Source organism: Phyllobates terribilis, unplaced genomic scaffold (genome assembly GCF_046119375.1).
Source record: "Phyllobates terribilis strain yellow unplaced genomic scaffold, ASM4611937v1 Scaffold_5__5_contigs__length_657084704, whole genome shotgun sequence".
Lineage (NCBI taxonomy): Eukaryota > Metazoa > Chordata > Amphibia > Anura > Dendrobatidae > Phyllobates > Phyllobates terribilis.
In genome coordinates, this window is record NW_027362765.1 from 316,111,824 (window position 1) to 316,136,827 (window position 25,004).

Below are 25,004 nucleotides of genomic sequence, written 5' to 3' on the forward strand. Positions count from 1 at the left end.
ATAGCCGCCTGCTAATTGAGGTTATCAGCTGATGTTGTGTGGGGGCAGGAAAGCCATCTGAAGTCGGCTTTCATAGCCGCCTGCTAATTGAGGTTATCACCTGATGTTGTGCGGGGGCAGGAAAGCCGTCTGAAGTCGGCTTTCACAAATGCCAGCTAATTCAAGAAGAAGAGAGAAGAGGAAAGAATAGGAACATAGTATGAAAAGTTGAAGGAAGACCTAACATGTTGATCCAGAGGAAGGCAAAAAAAAAACATGCTCCGTTTCGGGGAAAACAATTCCTTCCTGACTCCACATATGGCAATCAGACTAGTTCCCTGGATCAACGCCCTATCAAGAATCTAGTATATACAACCTATAATCAGAGTCAGACTCATGGTGCATGGTATGGCAGATCATTGCCATACAGTGCACCATGACTATGACCCCAAAGACTAAACAAGGGAAGTAGGAAGAGGAGGGGAAGAAGACCAGCTGTGAAGAAGACCAGAGGACACAGGGAGAAGACAGGTGATGAAGCCTGCCACAGATCCCCTCCAATAACAGTGCGTCAGCCACAGATCCCCTCCAATAACAGTGCGTCAGCCACAGATCCCCTCCAATAACAGTGCGTCAGCCACAGATCCCCTCCAATAACAGTGTGTCAGCCACAGATCCCCTCCAATAACAGTGCATCAGCCACAGATCCCCTCCAATAACAGTGCGTCAGCCACAGATCCCCTCCAATAACAGTGTGTCAGCCACAGATCCCCTCCAATAACAGTGCATCAGCCACAGATCCCCTCCTATAACAGTGTGTCAGCCACAGATCCCCTCCAATAACAGTGCATCAGCCACAGATCCCCTCCTATAACAGTGCGTCAGCCACAGATCCCCTCCAATAACAGTGTGTCAGCCACAGATCCCCTCCAATAAGTGACAGCCTCAGATCCCCCCTAATAACTGTGTGACAGCCACAGATCCCCCCCAATAACAGTGTGTCAGCCACAGATCCCCCTCAATGATAGTGTATCAGCCACAGATATTTTTTTTCTTATTTTTCTCCTCTAAAACCTTGGTGCGTTTTATAAAGTGAAAAATACGGTACTTTTATTTTTGTTTCTGGTTCCATGTACGCTGGGGTGTAGCTTACAGGATCCCAATAACATCTTCTGGCTATTTGAGGAAATATCTGGGGGAGTGAATTTCCTCCTAACCTTTAATTCCACAGCTGATGTTGCTTAAATATTTTTTATTTTTAAAATAACAGGAAGATATGAAACATCAAATAGACTATTCACAGGATAGGTAAATGGGCAAATAAAGGACGACTTGAGGCAAGCAAAACATGACAAATCATATGGCATCACTACTATGCAGAATTAAAAATAAAGTGTAATATTTCCATTCTTGGGGTTATAAACTGACAGCCCGTGCTAAAGACATCCTTCTGCATCAGACTATTAAATGACAAGTAGTTTATAACCCTCTTAATATGAACCAGACAAACCCAATATGAGTTAAAAGTAATCTTTCAGATGCTCTCAATTGGCAATTCCATCCTAAATAATTGCCTTATATGTGGTAGTGATATAACACCCCACCGCCATCTCAAAGTAATGCTACGAGCTATGAGCTGCTCCAGACCCTTTCACACAGCTCAGAGAATTCTGCTTATTTAGTGTGAAGTTATTAGCTGGAAATCTAATATACATAGCTATATACTTTGCAAAACTGTACTGTCCTTACATGATATACCAGAAGACACAATCAGGTGGAACTCTCCTTTAAGAAACTGAAATGGATATCAATATCTATTCTTATAAAAGGACTCCTCATCTAAACAGGAATTAGGAACTGGAGTGCAGCGTCTTAAAAACAGATGTGCAATCATTTACAAGAAGGCTGAGGTGTCTTGGTGAACGAGCAGCCATCCTTACAGTAACAAGTTTGTACAGTTCACTGCCGACTTCTCCACTGATAGCAAGGGGTACTGTATTACAGGCAAGAAAACACCATCATCATCTTGTGTGAATCGTCTGGTGTCTGTAGAGATTGGTTTCCCTGTTGAAGCACTTTCCACAAATTCTGCAGGCATACGGCTTCTCCCCCGTGTGTGTTCTTTTGTGCCGGTTCAGACTGCCACTGGCAGTAAACACTTTCCCGCATTGTTCACATTCATATGTTTTCTCCCCTATATGTGTAGACTGATGAAAGGCGAGACGGGCATTGGAGGTGAAACATTTGCCACAAATGGAGCAGGCATAAGGCTTTTCAAGAGCATGAACCGACATGTGAGTATTGAAGGAGGACTTCAATGTAAAACGCCTGCCGCATTCAGCACAGGCAAAAGGCTTCTCTCCCATATGAACCACCTTGTGGGCAAGCAGGTTTGACTTGACTGTAAAACACTTTCCACATTCTGAACAAGCAAACAACTTTGCTTCTGTGTGGACTTTAATGTGTGTGTCCAGATCTGACGAAGTTGTGAAGCTCTTCCCACACTCTGCACAGACAAACAGGTCAGGGATACGGTGGACTTTCTGATGACTCTCAAGGTGTAAGACTTCAGCGAAACACTTGCCACAATCTGTGCAGGAGTATGCATTTATGTCAGGATGGTTAGTTTCATTCAGCGCATCATATGCCGTTCCTGATGTTATAGTATATTTTCTTTTAAGATCTAGTGGTCCTCCAGACGTCATGAGATGTGTTGACCCGTCTGTGGGAAGAGAGATGTTCAAATGAGGAAAATCTGTATTGTTTTCTTTCATTTAGCATGTAAAACTGAAATCAGACACAATCAAATCAGCAGGATAAACAAGGTGACATCTAGGTTGTCCTATATATTCAGCACAGAGTAATGGCTCCCATACACATCAGTCTAATGTCGGCCGTACTTGTCGATATTGATGGGTTCAGCCAACACTCTAATGTAAATGGGAGGGTGGGCCATCTTTTCTGTATGTTACCTATCCCCACAAATTACCTTAAGGTAATTCTTCAGAACTATCAGAAACTGTTGGTAACTTTTCAATAAAGTTTCTAAACCAGGAAGTGTAGAATTACCTTCATGAATTTCCCACTTTGCTGTAGACTGCAGGCATCCAATGTCCTCTTCATCCACTGCAATCACAGATGGAAGCTGGCACTTTGCTCTGTGGGGCAGATCTAGTTATATAAAAGGCATCGATTAGATGGGTCTTCCTTCAGTCATCAGTCCAGTAATATTCCAATAATCCAAAACCAATCAGAACACATGGATTTCTGGATTATTGGATGGTCATAGCTTAAGCTTCAAGAAAGACTAGAGGAAAGATTTGTCATGAGAAAAAGTCATATGTACCATATTTATCAAAGTGATGCACAATGTTTCAGAAATTTGAGACATCTTTAGACAGGATACTGTTGTCTAGAGAGGCTTCTTCAGCTTTTACACGCCCCCTCGAGTGAAAATTGCAACTTTTTTTGGTCTTAAGTCACAATTCAGAAATCTGCCAACACCAGATTATGAGATTTAGGCCACGGCCCCACTATCAGTATTCGGTCAGTATTTTTTCTCAGGAGTGGGAGATAAAACCAGGAGTGGGTGATAAATGCAGAATTGGTGACTTGTTTCTATTATACCTTTTCTCTGATTGTTCCTCACCTGGTTTTGGCTCCCACTCCTGAGAAAAAATACTGATCGAATACTGACCGAATACTGATAGTGGCAGGGCTGTGGAGTCGGAGTCGGTGCTCATTTTGGTGGAGTCGGAGTCGGTATAAAATGGACCGACTCCGAAAATATATAATAAATTGGGTACAGTAATTCAATGCAGAATGTGCTGAATATTTTTTCATAGGAATTTGGGAAAGTTATGAAATGTCCTATAAATGGCTGTTCTATTCTTGATCTAAGGCTACATTCACACACAGAGTTTTTGCTGCGTTTTTTGAGGAATACATTTTTCAGCTGCAAAAGCAGATCAGGTTTATAAAACACCGCATCACCTGAAAGGTTTTTGAGCTCATAGATAATGTTTTCAATAGCAAAAGCAGATTAGAAAAACGCCGCACAAACTGACATGCTCATTCTTTGTGACGATCCGTTTTTTAGCCCAAAAACGGATCCTCACAAAACGATGTGTCTGAATGTCATATCTTGAAACCCACCGACTTCGCTGGGATGCCCAGAGTCACTGCATTTTACTGGAAAAAACGGATCCGCAAAAACGCTCTGTGTGAATCATGGCCGTAGCCAGCGAGGGGAAGAGGGGGCAGCTGCCCCCCCCCTAGAAGCAGGGGCACGCACCTATCAAAACTCACTTGTATGCTGCAGTGCTCCTGTCCTGCACCGGCTCCAGACTGCAGGGGGCAATCTCCCCTCTTCTGTCCTGTCTTCTGCCGTCTTCACCAGAGAGAGGAGGGGGAGGGGTGCCAGCCCTGCACAGGATCTGATTCCTGGGCCCCGAGCTGGAGAAAGTGAGAAAGTGAAAGTACTACTGCTCATCTCTGTCACAGGAAGGTAACTAATGCTAATATTGTAGGTGATTATTATGTGCTCTCTGTACAATGTGTGAACTATATGTGCAATATGTGCAATGTACTATTTGCTGTCTGTAGCTGTCATCTGTCACACTATCTATCCCTCCATGTATGCATCTATCTATCCATCCCTCCATGTATGCATCTATCTATCCATCCCTCTATCTATCCCTCCATCTATCCGTTCATCTATCCTTTCATTTATCCCTCCAGCTATCCATCCATATGGCTATCTATCATCTATCTATCCATATATTTATCCATCCATCCATCCCTGTATCTATCTATCTCTCCATCTATCCATCCCTCTATTTACCTATCCCACTATCTATCCCACTATCTATCCATATCTTATCTGTACCAAAAAGAATGAAAGCCGGGTAGCACACAGATTAACACTCCTTTTTTTTAACACCAGTCAGGTACACCTCATAGCTGCCTAAAAGGACGCCCACGACAGGCATTGCTCGTCTTCAGTAACACATCAACATCAATTGATAGTTGGAATAAATATACTGCATTCACCACATCTTCTTAAGGTGCAGGCTTTATTTTCAAGTGTAGGGGTGTGCAGAATGAGGTTCTGCAGCAGCTGAGGTGTGCAGTATGAGGTTCTGCCCCCCCTAGTTTTGATCCTGGCTACGCCCATGGTGTGAATGTAGCCTGAGGATCTAGGCTTTGTCTTAGCTGAGATAAGTCAGTGCTGCACTCCAGCACCAGTGAAGCTTCACCTCTACAGACAAGGTAAAAAGTAACCACACTCAGAAAGAAGGAAGGCCTGCACTCATCTCAGAAGAATTGCTAGAGTGAACAGGGTAACAAGATTAAGGTAATTACTTCTTACAGCATATTTAAACTTTCAATAAACTGTGCATAAATCAATAGTCCAGTATACTGTATGTTCTCTCTGTATGCTTGATGCTTGTTTGTTTTTTTTCTTTGAGCTCATATACTTTTGGGAAGCTAGCTTCTATACAATATACATACAATATACAGGGAAAATACAGCAACAGGATTGATGAGGACTTATATGAGGACTTGTATAGGTATAGAAGCCAAAACATCAAGTTATTAGCTCTGTTATCAGTTTCTTTGTTCCTGGATACACAACAAACTTGCTCCCTCCCTCCTCCCCTCTTCATAGACTGTGAAGCATTTAGTGAGCTGTACCCTAAGAAAAGCCTGAGATTGGAAATTCAAAGTAAAGCTATCTAATAACATATTTTCCAAACTTTACATCTGTACTATTGATTTATGCAAAGTTTGTTTTATTTCTATCTAAAATTATACAGTGGGGAAAGTATGTATTTGATACACTGTCGATTCCCACCTACAAAGAATGGAGAGGTCTGAAATTTTCAATCATAGGTACACTTCACCTGAGAGAAACAGAATCTACAGGAAATGTCTGACCTCTGTAATTGCAAATAAAGGTTTCTGTACCAAATATTAAGTTCTGTTTTTCTATTGTATCAAATACGTATTTCTTGCAATAAAATGCATATTATTTAAATCATACAATGTGATTTTCTGGATTTTTTTTAGTCTGCCTCTCAGGTGAAGTGTACAATTGCAGACCTCTCCATTCTTTGTAGGTGGGAAAACTTGCAAAATTGTCAGTGTATCAAATTCTTATTTTCCCCACTGTACATGGTTCCCTGTTCTTGCTGGAATTATAATATACATTATTTTATTTTAAAGGACAAAATTATTTTGAGAATGAATTTATATGATTACAACATGTCTAAGAAGCTCCCCATGAAGTCAGCTGTATTTGAGCATTTCACAATGACTCAAGATGAAAAATATTTTGGGTGTCAATGTATGACAAGTGACCCAGAGGAAAACAAATGCTGTGATGCCAAAATCAGTGCATAGTCAGGCAGTGATAAAAATGCTCCTACAAGAGCTTCTAATCTAAAAAGACATTTACAAGGCTTCCACCCAGAAGTTTTCAAAGCTGTGACTGAGAAAGATAACAGCAGCACCAAGAACCCCGCGCCCAGCACTTCCTGCCAGGCAAAGGAGGAAAGAGCATCTCAAACATCATTAACAAGAGATTTTGTAAGTGACTAAGTTACTGTAACAATGACAGCAGATATGTTTAAAAGACTGCTCATCCAGCTTGTTGTGAAGGACGGTGTACCATTATCATTATTTGCACGACCAGCTTTTACAGCTCTTAATGGAGAAATGGCTCGCAAACTTGGTGTTTCTCTGGAAAGAGAAAGTACTAGAAAATTAGTGATTGAAGAAGCCCTTAAACAAAAGGAAGGTCTTAAAAAGACTCTCAAAAGACGCTCCATGTTTCTTAAAATGGTTGCCTGCACACGTCACAGAGTGAACTATTTTGCCATCAATGTTCGATATGTATGTGACAACAAAGAAATTGTTACCAAGAAACTGGCAGTAAAAGATACTAAAGCTCATCACACCAGCCAGATTCTCCAGGCCTTAGTGGAAAAAGTTCTGCAAGATTACGAACTCAAAAAAGAACAGGTTCTTGCTATTGTAACGGACAATGCCTCAAACGTAATAAGTACAATTAAACTGATGAATGAGAGGAATGAACAACAGCTAGAAGAAAATGTAGGATTCAGTATGTTTGAGATGGAAGGTCACAGTGCTGTTCATGTAACTGAGGAACAAACAGATATTACAACAGAAGAACAGCAAAATTATATTTTAGAAATAGATGATCTTGTTGAAGCTGCTTCAAAACACTTTCATATTCATCACATGGGCTGTGTTGTGCACAGGCTGCAGCTGGCAATAAGAGATAGTCTGCAAGAGGGACATGCTGAAAATCTGATTGGAAAAGTGAGGAAATTGTTATTGCTGCCAGAACCCCTAAAATTGATTCCATCTTGAAGAGATGTGCTTTGAAAGGGGCAATTGTCGATCAAGCCACTCGGTGGGGCAGCACTTATTTAATGATTGAGCGATTGTTTGAACTAAAACCGTTTCTTATAGATATGGCGAACCGTCAGGTAACCCTAAATGAAGGTCAATGGACACAGGTGGCTGAATTGAAGGAATTGCTTAATCACGCATTTACCGTGACTAAAAATTTACAAGCTAAGGATTTAACTCCTGGCATTTTGATAAGGGAGTGGAAGAACTTGCTATTTTGCCTGTCCCAAAGAGGTGGTTTAATCGCAGATGGCATTTCTGCTTCAATGAAACGGAGAGAGACACAGCTATTGGAAAATACAATTTTTCTGGCAGCTGTTTATGTGGACCCAAGTCATCATATACTGCTTTATGATCAACAGCTTACTAAAGGAAAAGAAGCTCTGACCGAGGTAGCAGTTAGGATGAGTGGCCTACAGGAGGACTGCCAGGAGCAAGAGGACTTGGGTCCTCCTGACTGTGCTACTGCTGCCATATCTTCATCCTCATCAGGTATTTGGATGACATGGAGCAGGCAAAGCGTTGCCGCAAGGAAAAAGATTTCACTATAGCAAGCAGATTGACCATATTTCAGCAAAATGTTTCACTTGCTCTCAAAGAAATAGAAAAATTCAACCGTTCATCAAAACTGACTGTGCATGAGGCAATTTCTTTATACCCGGAAATTGTTAGAGATGTTGCCCATGTGGTTACGGCTTTGCCTCCAACCCAAGTTAGTGTAGAGAGGTTGTTCTCTAGCCTTAAAATTATTAGGTCAGATTTGAGGTCATCTATGAAGGAGGATCTGATGGAGGCAATTCTATTTCTTAGAACAAATTCATAGACTGCACAAATGTTATTTAGTATGTTTTTGATGAAAACTGTTTTTTGCCACTTACATAGTTTATTACATAGTGTTATATATGTAATCGATATTACATAGTGTATTACATATTTACAATTTATTACAGTCTTGTTTTCTAAAGTTGTATTCCAATAAATATATATTATATTCTATCTAAATATCTTGATTACTGTATCATAAAAATGATTAAATGTCTGATGTTCACATTGTACTACAATAAATTTTTCAATTAAATATAAGCAATATATGTGGGAGTCGGAGTCGTGGAGTCGGTGTAAGGGAAATTGAGGAGTCGGAGTCACAGGTTTGGCTTACCGACTCCACAGCCCTGGATAGTGGGGCCGTGACCTTATTCTGAATGTTCGGATTACAGATTTAATTGTAGAAACTATCCATATGCACATATAGCAGGGAGAGGGCGTTAATGAGGCCAAAAGAGCCCCCAGAATACAATGACCATGACCTCTATACTGCAGCCTGCAGCTTGATCGGAGGAGTAGTCATATTTATAACACAGAGAGACTATTACCGCAGTTAATTTCTATGGCTGGACAGGACTGGAGCTGGCCAGTAGTTGGCAAATGTCCATGTTGTATAAGAACAGATAACATGGCTACTTTGTCTCTTCTCTCCAGGCTGTAGGCCTCATTTATCAATACAGTCTAAAAGAAAATATGTCCTTGTTGCCCATAGTAACCAATCAGAGCTTAGCTTTTATTTTGTAAATTGCTTTGGGAACATGAAAGCTGCGCTGTGATTGGTTGCTATGGGCAACAAAGACCGTTCTTCTTTTAGACGGGTTTTATAAATCTGCCCATGTTTTGTATTTTAGCTCAGTTCTATTTGTTAAAAAAATGTCTGAACTGCAATACCAAACACATCATATGGAGAAGGGTGGCGCTGTTTGTGGAGCAAAGGAACCATGTTTTTTTCACTTTTAACTCTTGCGTAACCTTTTCACATATGGCAATACAGGAGACCATAAGAGTGAAAATGGTGTAGAAAGAACCAATCAATCTTCCACTACACAAATCCACAACATTTCTCTGAAAATGGACAACTAACCTCTTTCCTCAGGCACCTTCTCTTTTTCTGTTTGGTGGAGTTGTGGGGTTTTCACTTTCTCAGTCACAGACTTCTTACAAACCCACCCTGTATAATAAATATTATGTAAAAAGAATATTACTAATACAAAATATGTTCTGTGCTGAATGTCACGTCTGAGTAATAAAAAGGGTCAGTTTTCACTTTATTAATGAAGAAAAAACACCATAATATATAGTGAAAAGGAATGTATCATAACATAAGAAATGATTTCTATCATATGGGTATTACAAATATATTTCACAAAGTTTAGTTTTTTTCTTTTATATTTTCCTGTAATGATCCACATTATAACATTTCCTCCTCTACAGCTAAATTTGCAATTTTCAAACTTTGAATTTTCATGCCCTTAAATCAGAGAGATATGTCACACAAAATAGTTAATAAATAACATTTCCCACATGTCTACTTTATATCGGCACAATTTTGGAACCAAAATTTTTTTTGTTAGTAAGTTATAAGGGTTAAAAGTTGACCAGCGATTTTTCATTTTTACAACAACATTTCTTTTAGGGACCACATCTTATTTGAAGTGACTTTGAGGGGCCTTTATTACAGAAAATACCCAAAAGTGACACCATTCTAAAAACTGCACCCCTCAAGGTGCTGAAAACCACAGTCAAGAAGTTTATTAACCCTTCAGGTGCTTCACAGGAATTTTTGGAATGTGGAAAAAAAAAATGAACATTTATTTTTTTTTCACAGAAAAGTTACTTTAGACCCCAATTTTTTTTATTTTCGCAAGGGTATCATTAAAAAATGGACCCCAAAATTTGTTGTGCAATTCCTCCTGAGCACGCCGATACCCCCATATGTAGGAGAAACCACTGTTTGGGTGCACGGCAGGGTTCGGAAGGGAAGGAGCGCCATTTCACTTTTTGAATGTAAAATTTGTTTAAATAATTAGCGGACGCCATGTTACGTTTGGGGAGCCCCTGATGTGCCTAAACAATGGAAACCCCCCCCAAGTGACACTATTTTGGAAACTAGACCCCTCAGGGAACTTATCTAGATGTGTAGTGAGCACCCTGAACCCCCAAGATGCTTCACAGAAGTTTATAAACATGGCGACGTGAAAATAAAAAAATCAAACTTTTTCCACAAAAATGATGTTTTAGCCCCAAATTTTTTATTTTCACAAAGGTAAGAGGAGAAAATGGACCCCAAAAACATTTGTGCAATTTCTCCTGAGTACGCCGATACCCCATATGTGGGGAAAATACACTGTTAGGGCTCATGGCAGAGTTCAGAAGGGAAGGAGCACTGTGTGACTTTTTGAACACAAAATTGGCTGGAATCAAGAGCGGACACCACGCAGCGTTTGGAGAGCCCCTGACACGCCTAAACAGTGGAAACCCCCCAGAAGTGACTCCATTTTGGAAACTAGACCCCTCAAAGATTTTATCAAGGGGTATAGTGAACACTTTGAACCCAGAGGTACGACACAGAATTTGATAACATTAGGTCATCATATTGAATAAGTTTTCATAAGTCTTGAGTGCAAGTGCTCGCTACTTGAGTTTGCATCGGGTACTCAGGTATGCACCATGTATCGCAGGTGCTCAAGTGACACTATTCGCCATATTGTCATTTTTTTTCTTTAATTTTGTAAAAATCCCAACCCCAACACAACCCTAACCCTAGCCCAACCCTAACCCTAGAGTTTATTATTTACGCCGTTCCTCGTGCGGTATAAGTGATTAGACAACTTCATTCTTCTGGTTGGTGAGATTACAGTGATGCCAGATTCATATCGTTTTTTTATGATTGACAGCTGTCACACACTAAAAGACGCCTTTTTTTTTTGCAAAGACTAGTTTTTGTATTGCCATATTTTGAGAGCTATAATTTTTCCATATTTCAGCCGACGAGTCATGTGATGGCTTGTTTTTTGCGGGACAAGTTGACATTTTTATTACTACCATTTTGGGCCAAATGACATTTTTTCATCGTTTTCTATTCCGTTTTTTGGGAGGCAAAATAAACAAAAACCAACAATTCCGTTCAGTGTGTGGTAAAATTGATAAGGCAGCTTTATTCTTCGGCTCGGTATGCAGTACTACATTTATATAGTTTTTTTATGTTTTGGAGCTTTTACACAATAAAAGCTATTTTATAGAAAAAAAAGAATTGTTTTTGCATCGCTTTATTCTGAGAGCTATAACTTTTTTATTTTTCGGATGATGGAGCTGTATGATGGCTTATTTTTTACGGGACAAGATGCCGTTTTCAGCGGTACCATTTTTATTTGCATTCGTCTTTTTGATCGCGTTTTATTCCATTTTTTGTTTGTCGGTATGATGGTAAAGCATCGTTTTTTGCTTAGTTTTTTTTTTTTTTACCGTGTTCAATAAAGGGTGTGACAGTTTTATAGGTCAGGCCTTTCCAGGCGCGGCGATACCAAATAAGTGTACTTATTGGTTTATTTTATTTTTTTCCATAATAAATAAATATTATGGGTACAATATATTTTTATTTTTTGGGGATTATTTTTTTTATATATATATATTTTTACAATTTTTTTTTTCACTTTCTGGCACTTTTAATTACTTTTACACTTTGTCCCACTATGAGACTTTCACTTTTTGCAGCCTGATCAACTGTATAGCATAGAGAGCAGCAGCTCCCTATGCCATGCAGCCTGTCAGAGCGGCACACAGGGAGAAGTTACTTTGGTCGTGCACTGCACATGACCAAAGTAACTTCCTGCTGTCTGGTGACCCGGATGTTGTCATGATGACATCGGGTCGTCATGACAACATCCGGGAGCCGCCGCAGACACCGCAGGACGCCGGAGAGGAGGCGAGTACAGGCGCTTACCTCCCCTTGCCCCAGCAATGCTGTGATTGACTTCTATTGCAGCATTGCGGGGGTTAATGTGCCAGCAGCGGTGCGGGACTGCTCCTGGCACATAGCACCGAGTGTCAGTTGTCACCCGTTGGCAATCGCCCCGCACCGCTTGTGTGCGGGCGCGATCGCAGTGCGCATATTAGTATGTAGCTGGTCCATAAGTCCCAGGGCACAGCTACGTACTATTACTGACAAGGTCGGAAAGGGGTTAAAGAGGTATTCTCAAGTTATATCTTGAGCAGCTCCCAGCTCTGCAGTCTCCTTACTTCCTTGTTGATTAGGGGGCAGGTGCTCCTCCTTAAGTAAGAATTCTAGTGAGTAGCTTAGTACTGGTACAACACACATTATCAGTCTGTTAGTGTTCTGAAATCTCCACTGTTATCAGAACATTTTCATATAGATTCAGCAGTGCATTTGAACAAGCACATGGCTCAGGAGAGTCATGATTAGGAGACCTGCTCTGTAAACTGCTGGCTCAAGGGAGGTGGAGGTGAATGTGAGTATGCAGGAGTGTTAAGAGAACATCAGTCAGGAGCTGAGAGGCAGGGGGAGAGAGGGTAGCAGCAAACTGCTGCATAGAAATTAATGGACTGCGGAATGCTGACTGAGGTCTCCTGGAATGTAACTACTGTGCATGCTTGGCCAGGCCTTGGTAGACTATATCCTTGGCAACAAGCCCAAAAAAAATCAGAACACCCCCTCTGTCTAGCAATAAATTTATTACATAGCGGAAAAACTAACTTTAAAGAGAAACTGGGGGGCGTGGCCTGGCCAGACATGTGAGTGGAAGTGTGCTAGAAGAGCTCCTGGGATAAGCAGCCTGCCGGAGAATCCACTGGGCTCTAACTCATAAAAAGCGGTATTACCCCTTCTATACATGTCCTAGCACTTACCGGTGTGCATAGGAGTAGCAATCACGGCTAGAGGAGCAGCAGCAGGAGGGAGTAGAGACATCCAAGATGGCGCAGGCTCCTCTGCAGCAGGTACCAGAATAGGGAAGTCAGTGTCTGCAGGCACAGCACTGAGGCTGGCTGGATTTCTTAGAGCTCCAAGCACAGGAGCCTGCACTGGCAATGAGGCACAGACACAAATCATTGAGGTGTCTAATCCTTTCTCTGTGCTCTCAGAGGATTTCAATAACACTGCTGATAAGGTCTCTGCAAATTCCTGTGCCCTTCACCCTGAGACAGAAATCACTGCTTCCCATCATAATACAGCTCAACACATTAATGAGCCCACAATAAAATATGTTTTTATGGCTGTAACACAGTATGGAGCTGCTTTAACCTCATGTAACAGTCAGATGGGAGAGATTAAAGAGGAACTTTCTTTTATGAGGCACGGGCTACAAAAAATTAATGAACGCACTACAGCAGCAGAGGGCAGAATCAGTGATATGGAGGACAAACAGCTACAGATAATAAGAGACTGCCAGAGACATGACAAACAAATAATGGCCCTATTAGATAAAACAGATGCTTTAGAGAACAGACTCAGGCGAAATAATATAAGAGTGATTGGTGTCCCTGAAAAAACTGAGAACAATAATCCAAATGAGTACCGAGACATTGTTACGTTCTTTATTTGGGACTGATTGCCTGTCTGCCCTCTTTGCTGTGGAAAGGGAGCACAGGGTGCCAAACTGGACATTGCCACCAGGGGCCCCTCCACGTCCAGTATTAATAAAGCTGCTGCACTACGAAGACACAGATGCCATCCTTAAGGCTTTCTATTGAAAGAATTTCCTTTTTTTCCGGATTACTCCATTGAAGTTTCAAAACGTAGGGCGCAGTTTCTGGATGTAAAACAAAGGCTGCGTAGTCTGCAAACCTCATACTCCATGATTTACCCTGTGAAACTTAGAGTGGCGGCTCTGGGAGAGCCTTTCTCTTTTGAACATCCGAAAGACGCACTCGGTTGGATTGATCTGAATGAGCAGAAGATCCATCAAAATCAGTAACTTTGAAGCTGAATAATTAAAGATATATACCATCAGAGTTTCCCGATTGACTGTTGGGGTCATATCCTTTACAGCCTAGCCCACGGCCCAGTGGACACAACTATCCTGAGCTATATCCGAATATTGCAGGCCCCCAGGAAGTGTTTAACCTTTTTCGTTTTAGGTTGATTGTTCGCTTGCCTTGTATACGGTTAAAGGATGGACTGGTGCCTTTCTTCATCCAGATTGAATGGATGGATTAATGTTTACTTGTTTAAATGTGTTTGTGGGGTTTTTGTCTCTACAACTTGTTGTCTGGTTCTGCAAATACTAGCGGTCAAGCAGACTAAGTGGAAATACTGTAAAAAGGGTTATAAAAGGGAAGAGAAAGGGGGATACCTTACAAGTCACCTGTATTTTTCAATCCCTATATAACTAGATATAATGGCTGATAAAGTAAAATTCCTCTCATGGAATGTCAGAGGTCTGGGGGACTCCTTAAAGAGAGCGGCGGTCATGGAATATATCCGGGATCACCTGCCTGCGTCTGCAGGAAACGCACTTTGGGAAAGAGTGTTGTGGGCATGAAACATTCATGGATAGGCCACAGCTTCCACTCTACCTTCTCCACATATTCTAGGCGGGTTAGCATCCTAGTACACAGGACTATCCCTTTTGAATTAATTGATTCCAAGATAGATGGAGAAGGCAGATTTGTGAGAATCCACTGTAAAATATTCACAAAAGAAATTCTACTTGTGGCAGTCTATGTTCCTCCACCATATAACAACATTACTTTGAAAAATATTGCTTCACTAATGAATAAGATACCCGGAGTTCCAGTCCATTGCATGGGAGATTTCAATAATGTTGTTCATCCATATTGGGATAGATATAAAGCAGACACTGCTACAAAAATGCCCCCTTAACGAAGTTTGGAGAAATACTATCATTAGTGGACATATGGCGTCTCAAATATCCTAACACTAGACAATTTTCTTGCTATTCTAAGACACATAAAACATTATCGTGTATTGATATGGTATTGGGCACAGAACATATTTCCCCCTTGGTAAGAACAGTGGAATATTTGCCCAGAGCGCTATCAGAGCATTCACACTTGCTGACTACTCTTTGTTTTTCACCCAGGCCGCTGGATTTTCTGATGTGGGCCATGAATCCCTTCTGGCCTCAAATTATAGATATTACACTGATCACATCTACCTTAGAACATTATTTTAAGGAAAACGACAAACGAGTGTCGCACAACACATTATGGGATGCCATGAAAGCGTGCTTACGAGGAGTCTTAATACAGGCCATTAACAGATCGGGGAGTTTTTACAGGATAGAGTTAGATCTACAGAAGAGAAAGTTGGACTAACCGGTGTAAAAGAGGACCTGATGGAGTGGGGAGAGGCACAAGAAGCGTACACCACACATATAAAGGAAAAAACTAAAAATAAACGCATGTTTCCCCAGACACACTTCTTTGAGGAGGGGGAGAAGGCAAGACACTTACTGGCTGTGATAGCAAGAGCCCAGATGGGGAATTCTTTTATTGGTGCTTTGAAGAACAGGGAAGGAGTGGTAGTAAATCAGACTGACCTGATCTCAAACACTCTGCTAGAATTTTATAAAGATTTATATACATCCAAACTGCAATTTAATAGAGAACAGATCTTATCCTACTTGAGGGAAATCAAACTACCGACATTCAGCAGTAAAGATCAAGAATTTTTAAATAGACCACTACAGCTGGAGGAGTTACAAATGGCAGTAGCCTCTATGGCTAATAACAAATCGTCAGGACTAGACGGGCTTCCCACAGAAATATATAAGAAATTTGGAAATATTCTACTTCCCCACTTACTGGTTACCCTGGAGGAGGCGGTGAGGGGGGGAACCCTACCCCATTCAATGCAAGAGGCGGTGATAGTCATACCTAAGCCAGGTAAAGACCCTTTAATCCCTGACTCATACAGGCCGATATCTTCATTGTCAACTGATGTTAAAATTATTGTGAAGTTTCTGGCGTCTAGATTGAATACAGTAATTTCTACAGTTATCCATACTGACCAGTCAGGCTTCATGCCTGCTAGATCCAAAGCTGTTAATATCGGGAGATTGTTTCTTAATCTTCAGTTGCCAGTGGATGGTGATGGGGACAGGGCTGTATGTTCTCTGGAAGCCGCTAAGGCGTTTGATTCTGTTGAGTGGGAATATTTATGGATGATGTTGGAAAAGTTTGGTATAGGACCTAGTTTTATTTCATGGGTTAAACTGCAGTATGGTAGGCCGATGGCTAGAATACGGGTAAATGGACACTTCTCCCCGGCTTTTGGACTGAGTAGTGGTAAGCGGCAGGGGTGCCCATTGCACCCCCCTCTCTTTGCACTGGCCATTGAACCCCTGGCATCAGTTATCAGGGATCGTCCAGTTGGGTTTCGCAGAGGGAATAGTGAAGAGAAGGTCGCGTTGTATGCTGATGACACTTTATTATTTCCTATAGCAATGGAAACGATAGAAACATTTGGAAAATACTCTGGCCTGAAGATGAATTGGAGCAAATCAGTTATACTTCTATTGGATAATACAGATGAGAATGCTTCCCACTACATTAACTCGGGTTTACAAGTGGTATCGGAGTTTAAATATTTAGGCATCAATATAATTGGCAAAAATAAATGATGAGAAGTTGAATCTTGATCCAGTTTAGAGGTAAACTAGGCGCCTGGTCTAAGTTACCGTTGTCGGTTGTGGGCTGTACTAACCTGGTCAAAATGATCTGGATGCCACAATTGCTGCATGTTCTACACAACTCCCCAATATGGATAAATCAGAGGTTTTCTTTAAAGTCAGTCAGGAGTTTAGAAAATTAATATGGGGCAAACAGACTCCGAGAATTAAACTGGAAACATTGCAAAGAATGGGAGGGCTTGTGGTTCCTAACCCATGGGTATATTATGTGGCATCTCCGCTTCAACATATTCGGGGATGGGACGACCCTAGGGGAGGGGGACACTTGGAGGCAAAATACCGGCTATGCTGTTATGTCAAACTTTGGCGGACGGTGAAAAAATTACAAGGAATAGAAGGTGTTTCGCAATTGACTTCATTATGGAAACTCCATGGCTTCCAAATCTATATCAACTGGTGGGATTTGGCTCCTGGAGCTCCAAGGGTTTAAACAGACTTAATCAAGTGCTGATAGGTGATGTGATTAAGGAATTCTCACAGCTGCAAAGCGAATATGGGTTACCTCACTCTGAATTCTACAAATACTTACAATTTAGGCACGCATATCGGGCGTAAGGCATTGTTTTGGAAGGAGGGGTACCCCGAAACTCAATAACACAGAGAATAGCTAATCTACACAGTTCTCATGGACTGATCTCATTACTTTATAACATTCTCTTAGACATTATATTGACAAACCAGCCGATGTGATCAAAAGAGAAATGGGAGAGTGTAATGGGACCCATAGAGGAAAATCACTGGTCAGAAATACTGGAAAGAGTTCCACAGCTGTCTTTAAGTGAATCCCATAGACCAGGGGTCTCAAACTCGGCTGGTTATATGGGCCACACACATAAAAAAATTTAATTTGGGGGGCCGCATTCTTTGCAGGACAAAGTGACATTTTTAGTGATACCATTTTTTTTTCTATACACCTTTTGAACATTTTTGCTGTGTTATTTTTTATAGCTTCGGTCGTTATGGATGTGGCGATAATAAAACATGCACTTTTTTTGTTTACTTTAGTTTAGATATAAAGCAGCATTTTTAGTGGCAAAATATTTTTCATGCTTAATTTTGAAGTTTTTCCGCCAAAATCTTGTAGTAATGTGCCCCACCATGGTCTGCATTTTGTAATGTCCCCCATCTTTGTCCCCATCTTGTCATAATGTCACATACCGGTCCCCATCTTGGAGGACTGTCCCCAGCCTGGTCCCCATCTTGGAGGACTGTCCCCAGCCTGGTCCCCATCTTGGAGGACTGTCCCCAGCCTGGTCCCCATCTTGGAGGACTGTCCCCAGCCTGGTCCCACATCTTGGAGGACTGTCCCCAGCCTGGTCCCCCATCTTGGAGGACTGTCCCCAGCCTGGTCCCCCATCTTGGAGGACTGTCCCCAGCCAGGTCCCCCATCTTGGAGGACTGTCCCCAGCCAGGTCCCCATCTTGGAGGACTGTCCCTTGTGCCATTCTACACATACAAGAGAAAAAAAAAAAAGATTCTTCTCATCTACCCTCTGTTCCCTTGGCGTCCTTTCTGCACCTGTGGCCCGCAGGCACCATAGACCCCGATCGCGGCCCGGTACAGGAGCTGCCGGCAGCTGCACTTCAGTTCAGTGTATTGCCGCGCAGAGACCGGCTCTCAGCACAGCAATACCAGTGCCAGCCGCAGGCCTATCAGAGGGCAGCAGCGGACATCTGCGCGTGTCAGTGACGTCATACGCCGCTGCGCTGGGACGCAGACGTCAGCTGCTGGCCTCTAATAGGCCGGCGGCTGGCACTGGTATTGCTGTGCTGAGAGCCGGTCTCTGCGTGGCAATACACTGAACTGAAGCGCAGCTGCCGGCAGCTCCTCTACCGGGCCGCGATCAGGGTTTATGGTGCCTGCAGGCCGCATGAAGCAGCCTGAAGGGCCGCATGCAGCCCGCGTGTTTGAGACCCCTGCCATAGACTGTCCCATATATATGTGATACACCATGTATACAGGACACCTCAATTCTTATTTCACATAGGATTTCGTTCAAGTCCCCACTGTTCTAAATGCAAAACTAGCATAGCAGATATGCTTCATATGATGTGGAACTGTCCTAACTTTGTGTCCTTTCGGAAGAGTGTTGTAGCAATGATTAACAGGGTTTATTCAATTGACGTAGAGCTTTCAGCATTAGTATGTATACTGGGATATGTTGAAGATGTAACTATTGATGAGTACGGCAAAATTGCGACGGCACGTATGTTATATATGGCAAGAAAATTGATAGCCCAAAAATGGATAGCAGATCAGGAGCCTATGATATCAGAATTTATTGATAAAGTTAACTGGCTAGTAAATCTGGAAAAAGGCATATACCTAAAAAGAGATGCTATCTATAAATTTGACAAGATATAGGGTCTATGGATTGATGGCTCTGGTTTGATATCTAGGGAACTGAGGAGATTTTGCCTCGGCTTGCTTTGAATTACGTTTATATGATGCCTCAAATTAAACTTCTCTGAAAATTAATAAAAATGTTATTAGTACTTCCACAAGTTATATGTAATTGGATTGAGTATTGTTACCATGTTCAAATACTTGTTCATCTAATTATGCTGGTTTTGCAGGGCCAGGATGTATAAATAACTCATGTTTAATGCTTCTTAAGGTTGGGGGGTGGAGAACTGTGTTTCTCCAATGTTTGTCTGGTAGTTGTTGTTTTTTCCTTTGTGTAAATCTTTATAAAAATCAATAAAAAACATTTGATTTTAAAAAAAACTTTGGAGAAACAAAGAATATTAACAGGTCACCTCTTTTGTGGCTTTTAGGAAATTCCTCTTCCTGAAACAGCTTATTATCCCAATTTCTCATCTCTTCTCCATCTTCAAGAGATTTTATTGCAATCTTAAGATCATCAAAATCATCACACTGAATAATAAGGGAAGGTGGAAAACAATATATAACAATACTAGCAATCACAATGTAATTTCTCGCCTGTACTTTAATTATTTTACTATTAAATGGGCTGCCTGAGCGGAATTAAAAAAATGACTTGGCTTAGCAACCCCTTTAATATGCTTTTAGCATTATAAATTTGTATTTATATGAGAATACTCATAAAAAATTACATATAATTCTAAAGTCGAACCTGTCCCACCTGAACATTTTTCAAATCAATTATTACTCCTTCATATCCATTCACTTGCAGTTCCCAAGAGCTGCTGTGCATTACACAGACATCACACTGATTTGCCCACGGACTACTGCTGATCACTGCGGGCCCAGCAGGATATACTTTGTGATTAGTTTATTCTCACAAGATTACTAAAGCGTTATTATTGGGCGCCTTTATTTGGAACAACTTTGCATGTGTGGCAGAGGCTTGTAAGTCACCAAAACTCCTGAGATGTCTGTATCCCAGCGATGGCAGAGCGCCATCAGTAATTCTGTACTTTACCTGGTTATCGTGCAGGATAATGCCATTATCTTCTGAGGAATTCTCAAGTGAAGAAGGACAGTGAGGTTTGTCTGGAGAAATGCTGCTACTGGAAGCTCCTGAAGAAAAAACAGCAAAATAAACAATATGGTTGGGGAAATGACCCCAATTATCCAAAACATACAGCTGCTAAGAAGCAGCAGCTCTCCCAATGGGTTATATGTAAGGACATTCCTTTAACCCCTTAATGACCATCCATTTTTTTCCTCTCCACATTCTAGCAGTCATAATTTGGTTTTTTCTCTTGCTGATGTGACGGTATGAACGCTTTGCTTTATGATGAAGAAATATTATTTAGGGGAATACATACATTACCGTGTCATCTATATGCTTTTTCTTGCAATGAAAGTTTTTTTTTGCTGTTCATGCTTCACACCAAACAACTTATTGAATGAACTTTTCAAGCTATTATGGTCATGTGGATACCCAATATGTGTCGTTTTTCTCATTTATGTACTAGAACGTAATTTATATGTCAAAGAAAAACATTTTTTTTCTGGATTTTGTCATTTTCATTTTTTATCATGGGGAACATTTTTTCCCTGATATTTTGATGTGATTTTTTTTTCTTACATAATTTGTCAACCAAAACATCTTAAAAGATCTCGGGTGAACACCCATAGGAACCCCAGTTACAGGGACACACAGCCAGGGCTGTGGAGTCAGAGTCAGAGCCCATTTTGGTGGAGTCGGAGTCAGTATGAAATGGACCAACTCTGACTCCTAAAATATATAATAAATTGGGTACAGTAGTTCAGTGCACTTTGTGGGGAATATTTTTTCATAAGAATTTGGTAAAGTTATGAAATGTCCTATAAATGTCTGTCCTATTCCTGATCTAAGGGTCTAGACTTTTAGCTGAGATGAATCTGTGCTACAGTAAATTTATCACTTAAACATGAGCCATGTATGAGGGGGTCGGAGTCATGGAGTCGGTGTCATAGAAACTGAGGAGTCGGAGGTTTGGTTTACCAACTTCACAGCCCAGCACAGTACAGTACAGGGACAAGTCTTGGAGGCTGTGGCCTAAGGTTATCATCACCCTTTATCAAGGTGTGCAGAGTTATTCGGCAGCTTGTTTTCCTCAAGCAAAAAAAGGAGATTCAGCTGACTCTGAAAAGTAAAAAATTGTTAAGTCTTATAGAGGGATGCAACACTCTTGAAATTCCTAAGATATTGGGGCATAATCACAGAATCATCAAAATTTTGTTGCAAATAGTCAACTGGGTCACAAAAAAAATGTGTGGAGAAAAAAAAGAGGCACATTAACTGCCACAGATGTGAGAAGAATCAAACGTGAAGGGACCAGGAACCCATTATCCACCAGTGCTGTCATATTCCAGAACTGCAACCTCTCTGGAGAACCCAAGAAGTACAAGGTGTTCAGTGCTCAGACATGGTCGAGGTAAGGAGGACTGAAATCCGACCACCACTGAACAAGACACAGAAGTACAAGGTGTTCAGTGCTCAGACATGGTCAAGGTAAGGAAAGCTGAAACCCAAGCACCACTAAACAAGACACAGAAGTACAAGGTGTTCAGTGCTCAGACATGGTCAAGGTAAGGAGGGCTGAAACCCGACCACAACTGAACAAGACACAGAAGTACAAGGTGTTCAGTGCTCAGACATGGTCAAGGTAAGGGAGGACTGAAACCCAACCACCACTAAACAAGACACAGAAGTACAAGGAGTTCAGTGCTCAGACATGGTCAAGGTAAGGAGGGCTGAAACCCGACCACAACTGAACAAGACACAGAAGTACAAGGAGTTCAGTGCTCAGACATGGTCAAGGTAAGGGAGGACTGAAACCCGACCACCACTGAACAAGACACAGAAGTACAAGGTGTTCAGTGCTCAGACATGGTCAAGGTAAGGGAGGACTGAAACCCGACCACCACTGAACAAGACACAGAAGTACAAGGTGTTCAGTGCTCAGACATGGTCAAGGTAAGGAGGACTGAAACCCAACCACCACTAAACAAGACACAGAAGTACAAGGAGTTCAGTGCTCAGACATGGTCAAGGTAAGGGAGGACTGAAACCCGACCACCACTGAACAAGACACAGAAGTACAAGGTGTTCAGTGCTCAGACATGGTCGAGGTAAGGAGGACTGAAACTCGACCACCACTGAACAAGACACAGAAGTACAAGGTGTTCAGTGCTCAGACATGGTCGAGGTAAGGAGGACTGAAACTCGACCACCACTGAACAAGACACAGAAATACAAGGTGTTCAGTGCTCAGACATGGTCAAGGTAAGGAGGACTGAAACCCAACCACCACTAAACAAGACACAGAAGTACAAGGTGTTCAGTGCTCAGACATGGTCGAGGTAAGGAGGACTGAAACCCGACCACCACTGAACAAGACACAGAAGTACAAGGTGTTCAGTGCTCAGACATGGTCAAGGTAAGGAGCACTGAAACCTGGCCACCACTGAACAAGACACAGAAGTATAAGGTGTTCAGTGTTCAGACTTGGCCAAGGTAAGGAGGGCTGAAACCCGACCACAACTGAACAAGACACAGAAGTACAAGGTATTCAGTGCTCAGACTTGGTCAAGGTAAGGAAAGCTGAAACCCAACCACCACTAAACAAGACACAGAATTACAAGGTGTTGAGTGCTCAGACATGGTCAAGGTAAGGAGGACTGAAACCCAACCACCACTAAACAAGACACAGAAGTACAAGGAGTTCAGTGCTCAGACATGGTCAAGGTAAGGAGGGCTGAAACCCGACCACAACTGAACAAGACACAGAAGTACAAGGAGTTCAGTGCTCAGACATGGTCAAGGTAAGGGAGGACTGAAACCCGACCACCACTGAACAAGACACAGAAGTACAAGGTGTTCAGTGCTCAGACATGGTCAAGGTAAGGGAGGACTGAAACCCGACCACCACTGAACAAGACACAGAAGTACAAGGTGTTCAGTGCTCAGACATGGTCAAGGTAAGGAGGACTGAAACCCAACCACCACTAAACAAGACACAGAAGTACAAGGAGTTCAGTGCTCAGACATGGTCAAGGTAAGGGAGGACTGAAACCCGACCACCACTGAACAAGACACAGAAGTACAAGGTGTTCAGTGCTCAGACATGGTCGAGGTAAGGAGGACTGAAACTCGACCACCACTGAACAAGACACAGAAGTACAAGGTGTTCAGTGCTCAGACATGGTCGAGGTAAGGAGGACTGAAACTCGACCACCACTGAACAAGACACAGAAATACAAGGTGTTCAGTGCTCAGACATGGTCAAGGTAAGGAGGACTGAAACCCAACCACCACTAAACAAGACACAGAAGTACAAGGTGTTCAGTGCTCAGACATGGTCGAGGTAAGGAGGACTGAAACCCGACCACCACTGAACAAGACACAGAAGTACAAGGTGTTCAGTGCTCAGACATGGTCAAGGTAAGGAGGGTTGAAACCAGACCACCACTGAACAAGACACAGAAGTGGAAACATCAAGAATGGGCCAAGAAAAATTTGACTCACACGTCAGCAAGGTGGAGGATCTACTATAGGCTCATATTATTAATGATGACCTAGTTGGACCTTTTTAGGTTGAAGATGGACTCAAAATCAACTCCCAAACCTACTTAAAGTTTTTAGAAGACACATTCTTCAAGCAGTGGTACAAGAAAAAAAATCTGGATCTTTAAAGAAAACCATGATTTTTATGTAGGACAATGCTCCATCATATGCATCAAAGTGTCCACTCCCTGGTTAGCCAGTAAAGGCCTTAAAGATGAAAGATTAATGACATGACACCTTCTTCACCTGACCTGCACCCTATTGACAACTTGTGAGCCCTTGTTAAATGGGAGATTTACGGAGAAGGAAAACCGTACACCCCTCAGATCAATGTCTGGGAGGCTGTGCTTGGTGCTGCCAAAAAAGTTGATTGTCAACAGATGAAGAATCTGACAGGCAACATGAATAATTTTTTTTAAATGTCAGAAATGTATTTTTGTCCATTTTTGAGTTTGGTTATTATTCTTACTGTAACATGAAGATAAGCAAGGGAGATGGGAAAACGTTCGCTTTTCATTTATTTAACCAATAATTCTGCACAGTTGCCCAACAATTTTGCACACAAATATTCTCCTGAAAAAGACAAAACCTCACTTTTACTTTCTAAATATTCAGGTTTAGCAACCTTTTTGAATTGACCGACATCTCTGTTGCTCAATAATAAAATTATTAATCGAAAAACAAAATGCCTAATAATTGCGCACACAGTGTAGGTATGGTGGTTTAGTATGTTTTTTTTATTTTAGATATTATTTGTCACATGGTTCAATTGCCTACCTGTATAATCTGATGTATTTTCAGGAACTGCCTTTTCATCACTCTTTTGATCAATCATCTTGTAAGTCTCTTCTTGTTTGATAACTAAAGTTTGGTGTCCTGATGTTCTTGTTGGACTCTCGATCTCGGTAAAACATAAAATATATTAAGCTTTGTTACTGCTATATAACATGTTGCTTATCCCCTTCGTGACGGGGCCAATTTCCGTTATTTCCTTTCCTTCTTCCCAGAGCAATATATTTTTTATTCTTTTGTCCACATAGACACGATTTGTACTTTTGAATGACACCATTCATTTTACCGGACTGGAAAATAGGAAAAAAATTCCA

The 25,004-nt window shown here is 41.6% G+C and overlaps 2 protein-coding genes across 3 annotated transcripts in view; one reads left to right on the forward strand and one right to left on the reverse strand.

The window, feature by feature from the left end:
- Positions 1-1,258: 1,258 nt before the first annotated feature.
- The window catches only part of LOC141273092 (uncharacterized), a 39,476-nt gene continuing 15,730 nt past the window's right edge, over positions 1,259-25,004 (reverse strand). Inside the window, exons 6-12 of one of the 2 annotated variants that reach the window (XM_073684466.1) lie at positions 24,676-24,799; positions 20,323-20,420; positions 19,676-19,793; positions 9,329-9,415; positions 4,288-4,434; positions 3,049-3,150; positions 1,261-2,701 (exon numbers count right to left, since the gene is read on the reverse strand). In XM_073684466.1, the coding sequence (XP_073540567.1) occupies positions 2,001-2,701; positions 3,049-3,150; positions 4,288-4,434; positions 9,329-9,415; positions 19,676-19,793; positions 20,323-20,420; positions 24,676-24,799 (1,377 nt within the window). In that variant the 3' untranslated portion in view covers positions 1,261-2,000. Of the gene's footprint in view, positions 2,702-3,048; positions 3,151-4,287; positions 4,435-9,328; positions 9,416-19,675; positions 19,794-20,322; positions 20,421-24,675; positions 24,800-25,004 lie in introns of both variants that reach the window. The other variant, XM_073684467.1, reaches the window with a different exon arrangement.
- On the forward strand, positions 4,853-7,873 carry LOC141273096 (uncharacterized). The gene is made up of 2 exons (XM_073684475.1): positions 4,853-5,335; positions 6,208-7,873. The coding sequence occupies exon 2, from the start codon at positions 6,595-6,597 to the stop codon at positions 7,375-7,377; it is 783 nt and encodes a 260-aa protein (XP_073540576.1). The 5' UTR covers positions 4,853-5,335; positions 6,208-6,594; the 3' UTR covers positions 7,378-7,873.

Bases quoted from the DNA above. Each gene is read 5' to 3' on its own strand.
- LOC141273096 (XM_073684475.1), top strand. From the start codon at position 6,595: ATGACAGCAGATATGTTTAAAAGACTGCTCATCCAGCTTGTTGTGAAG.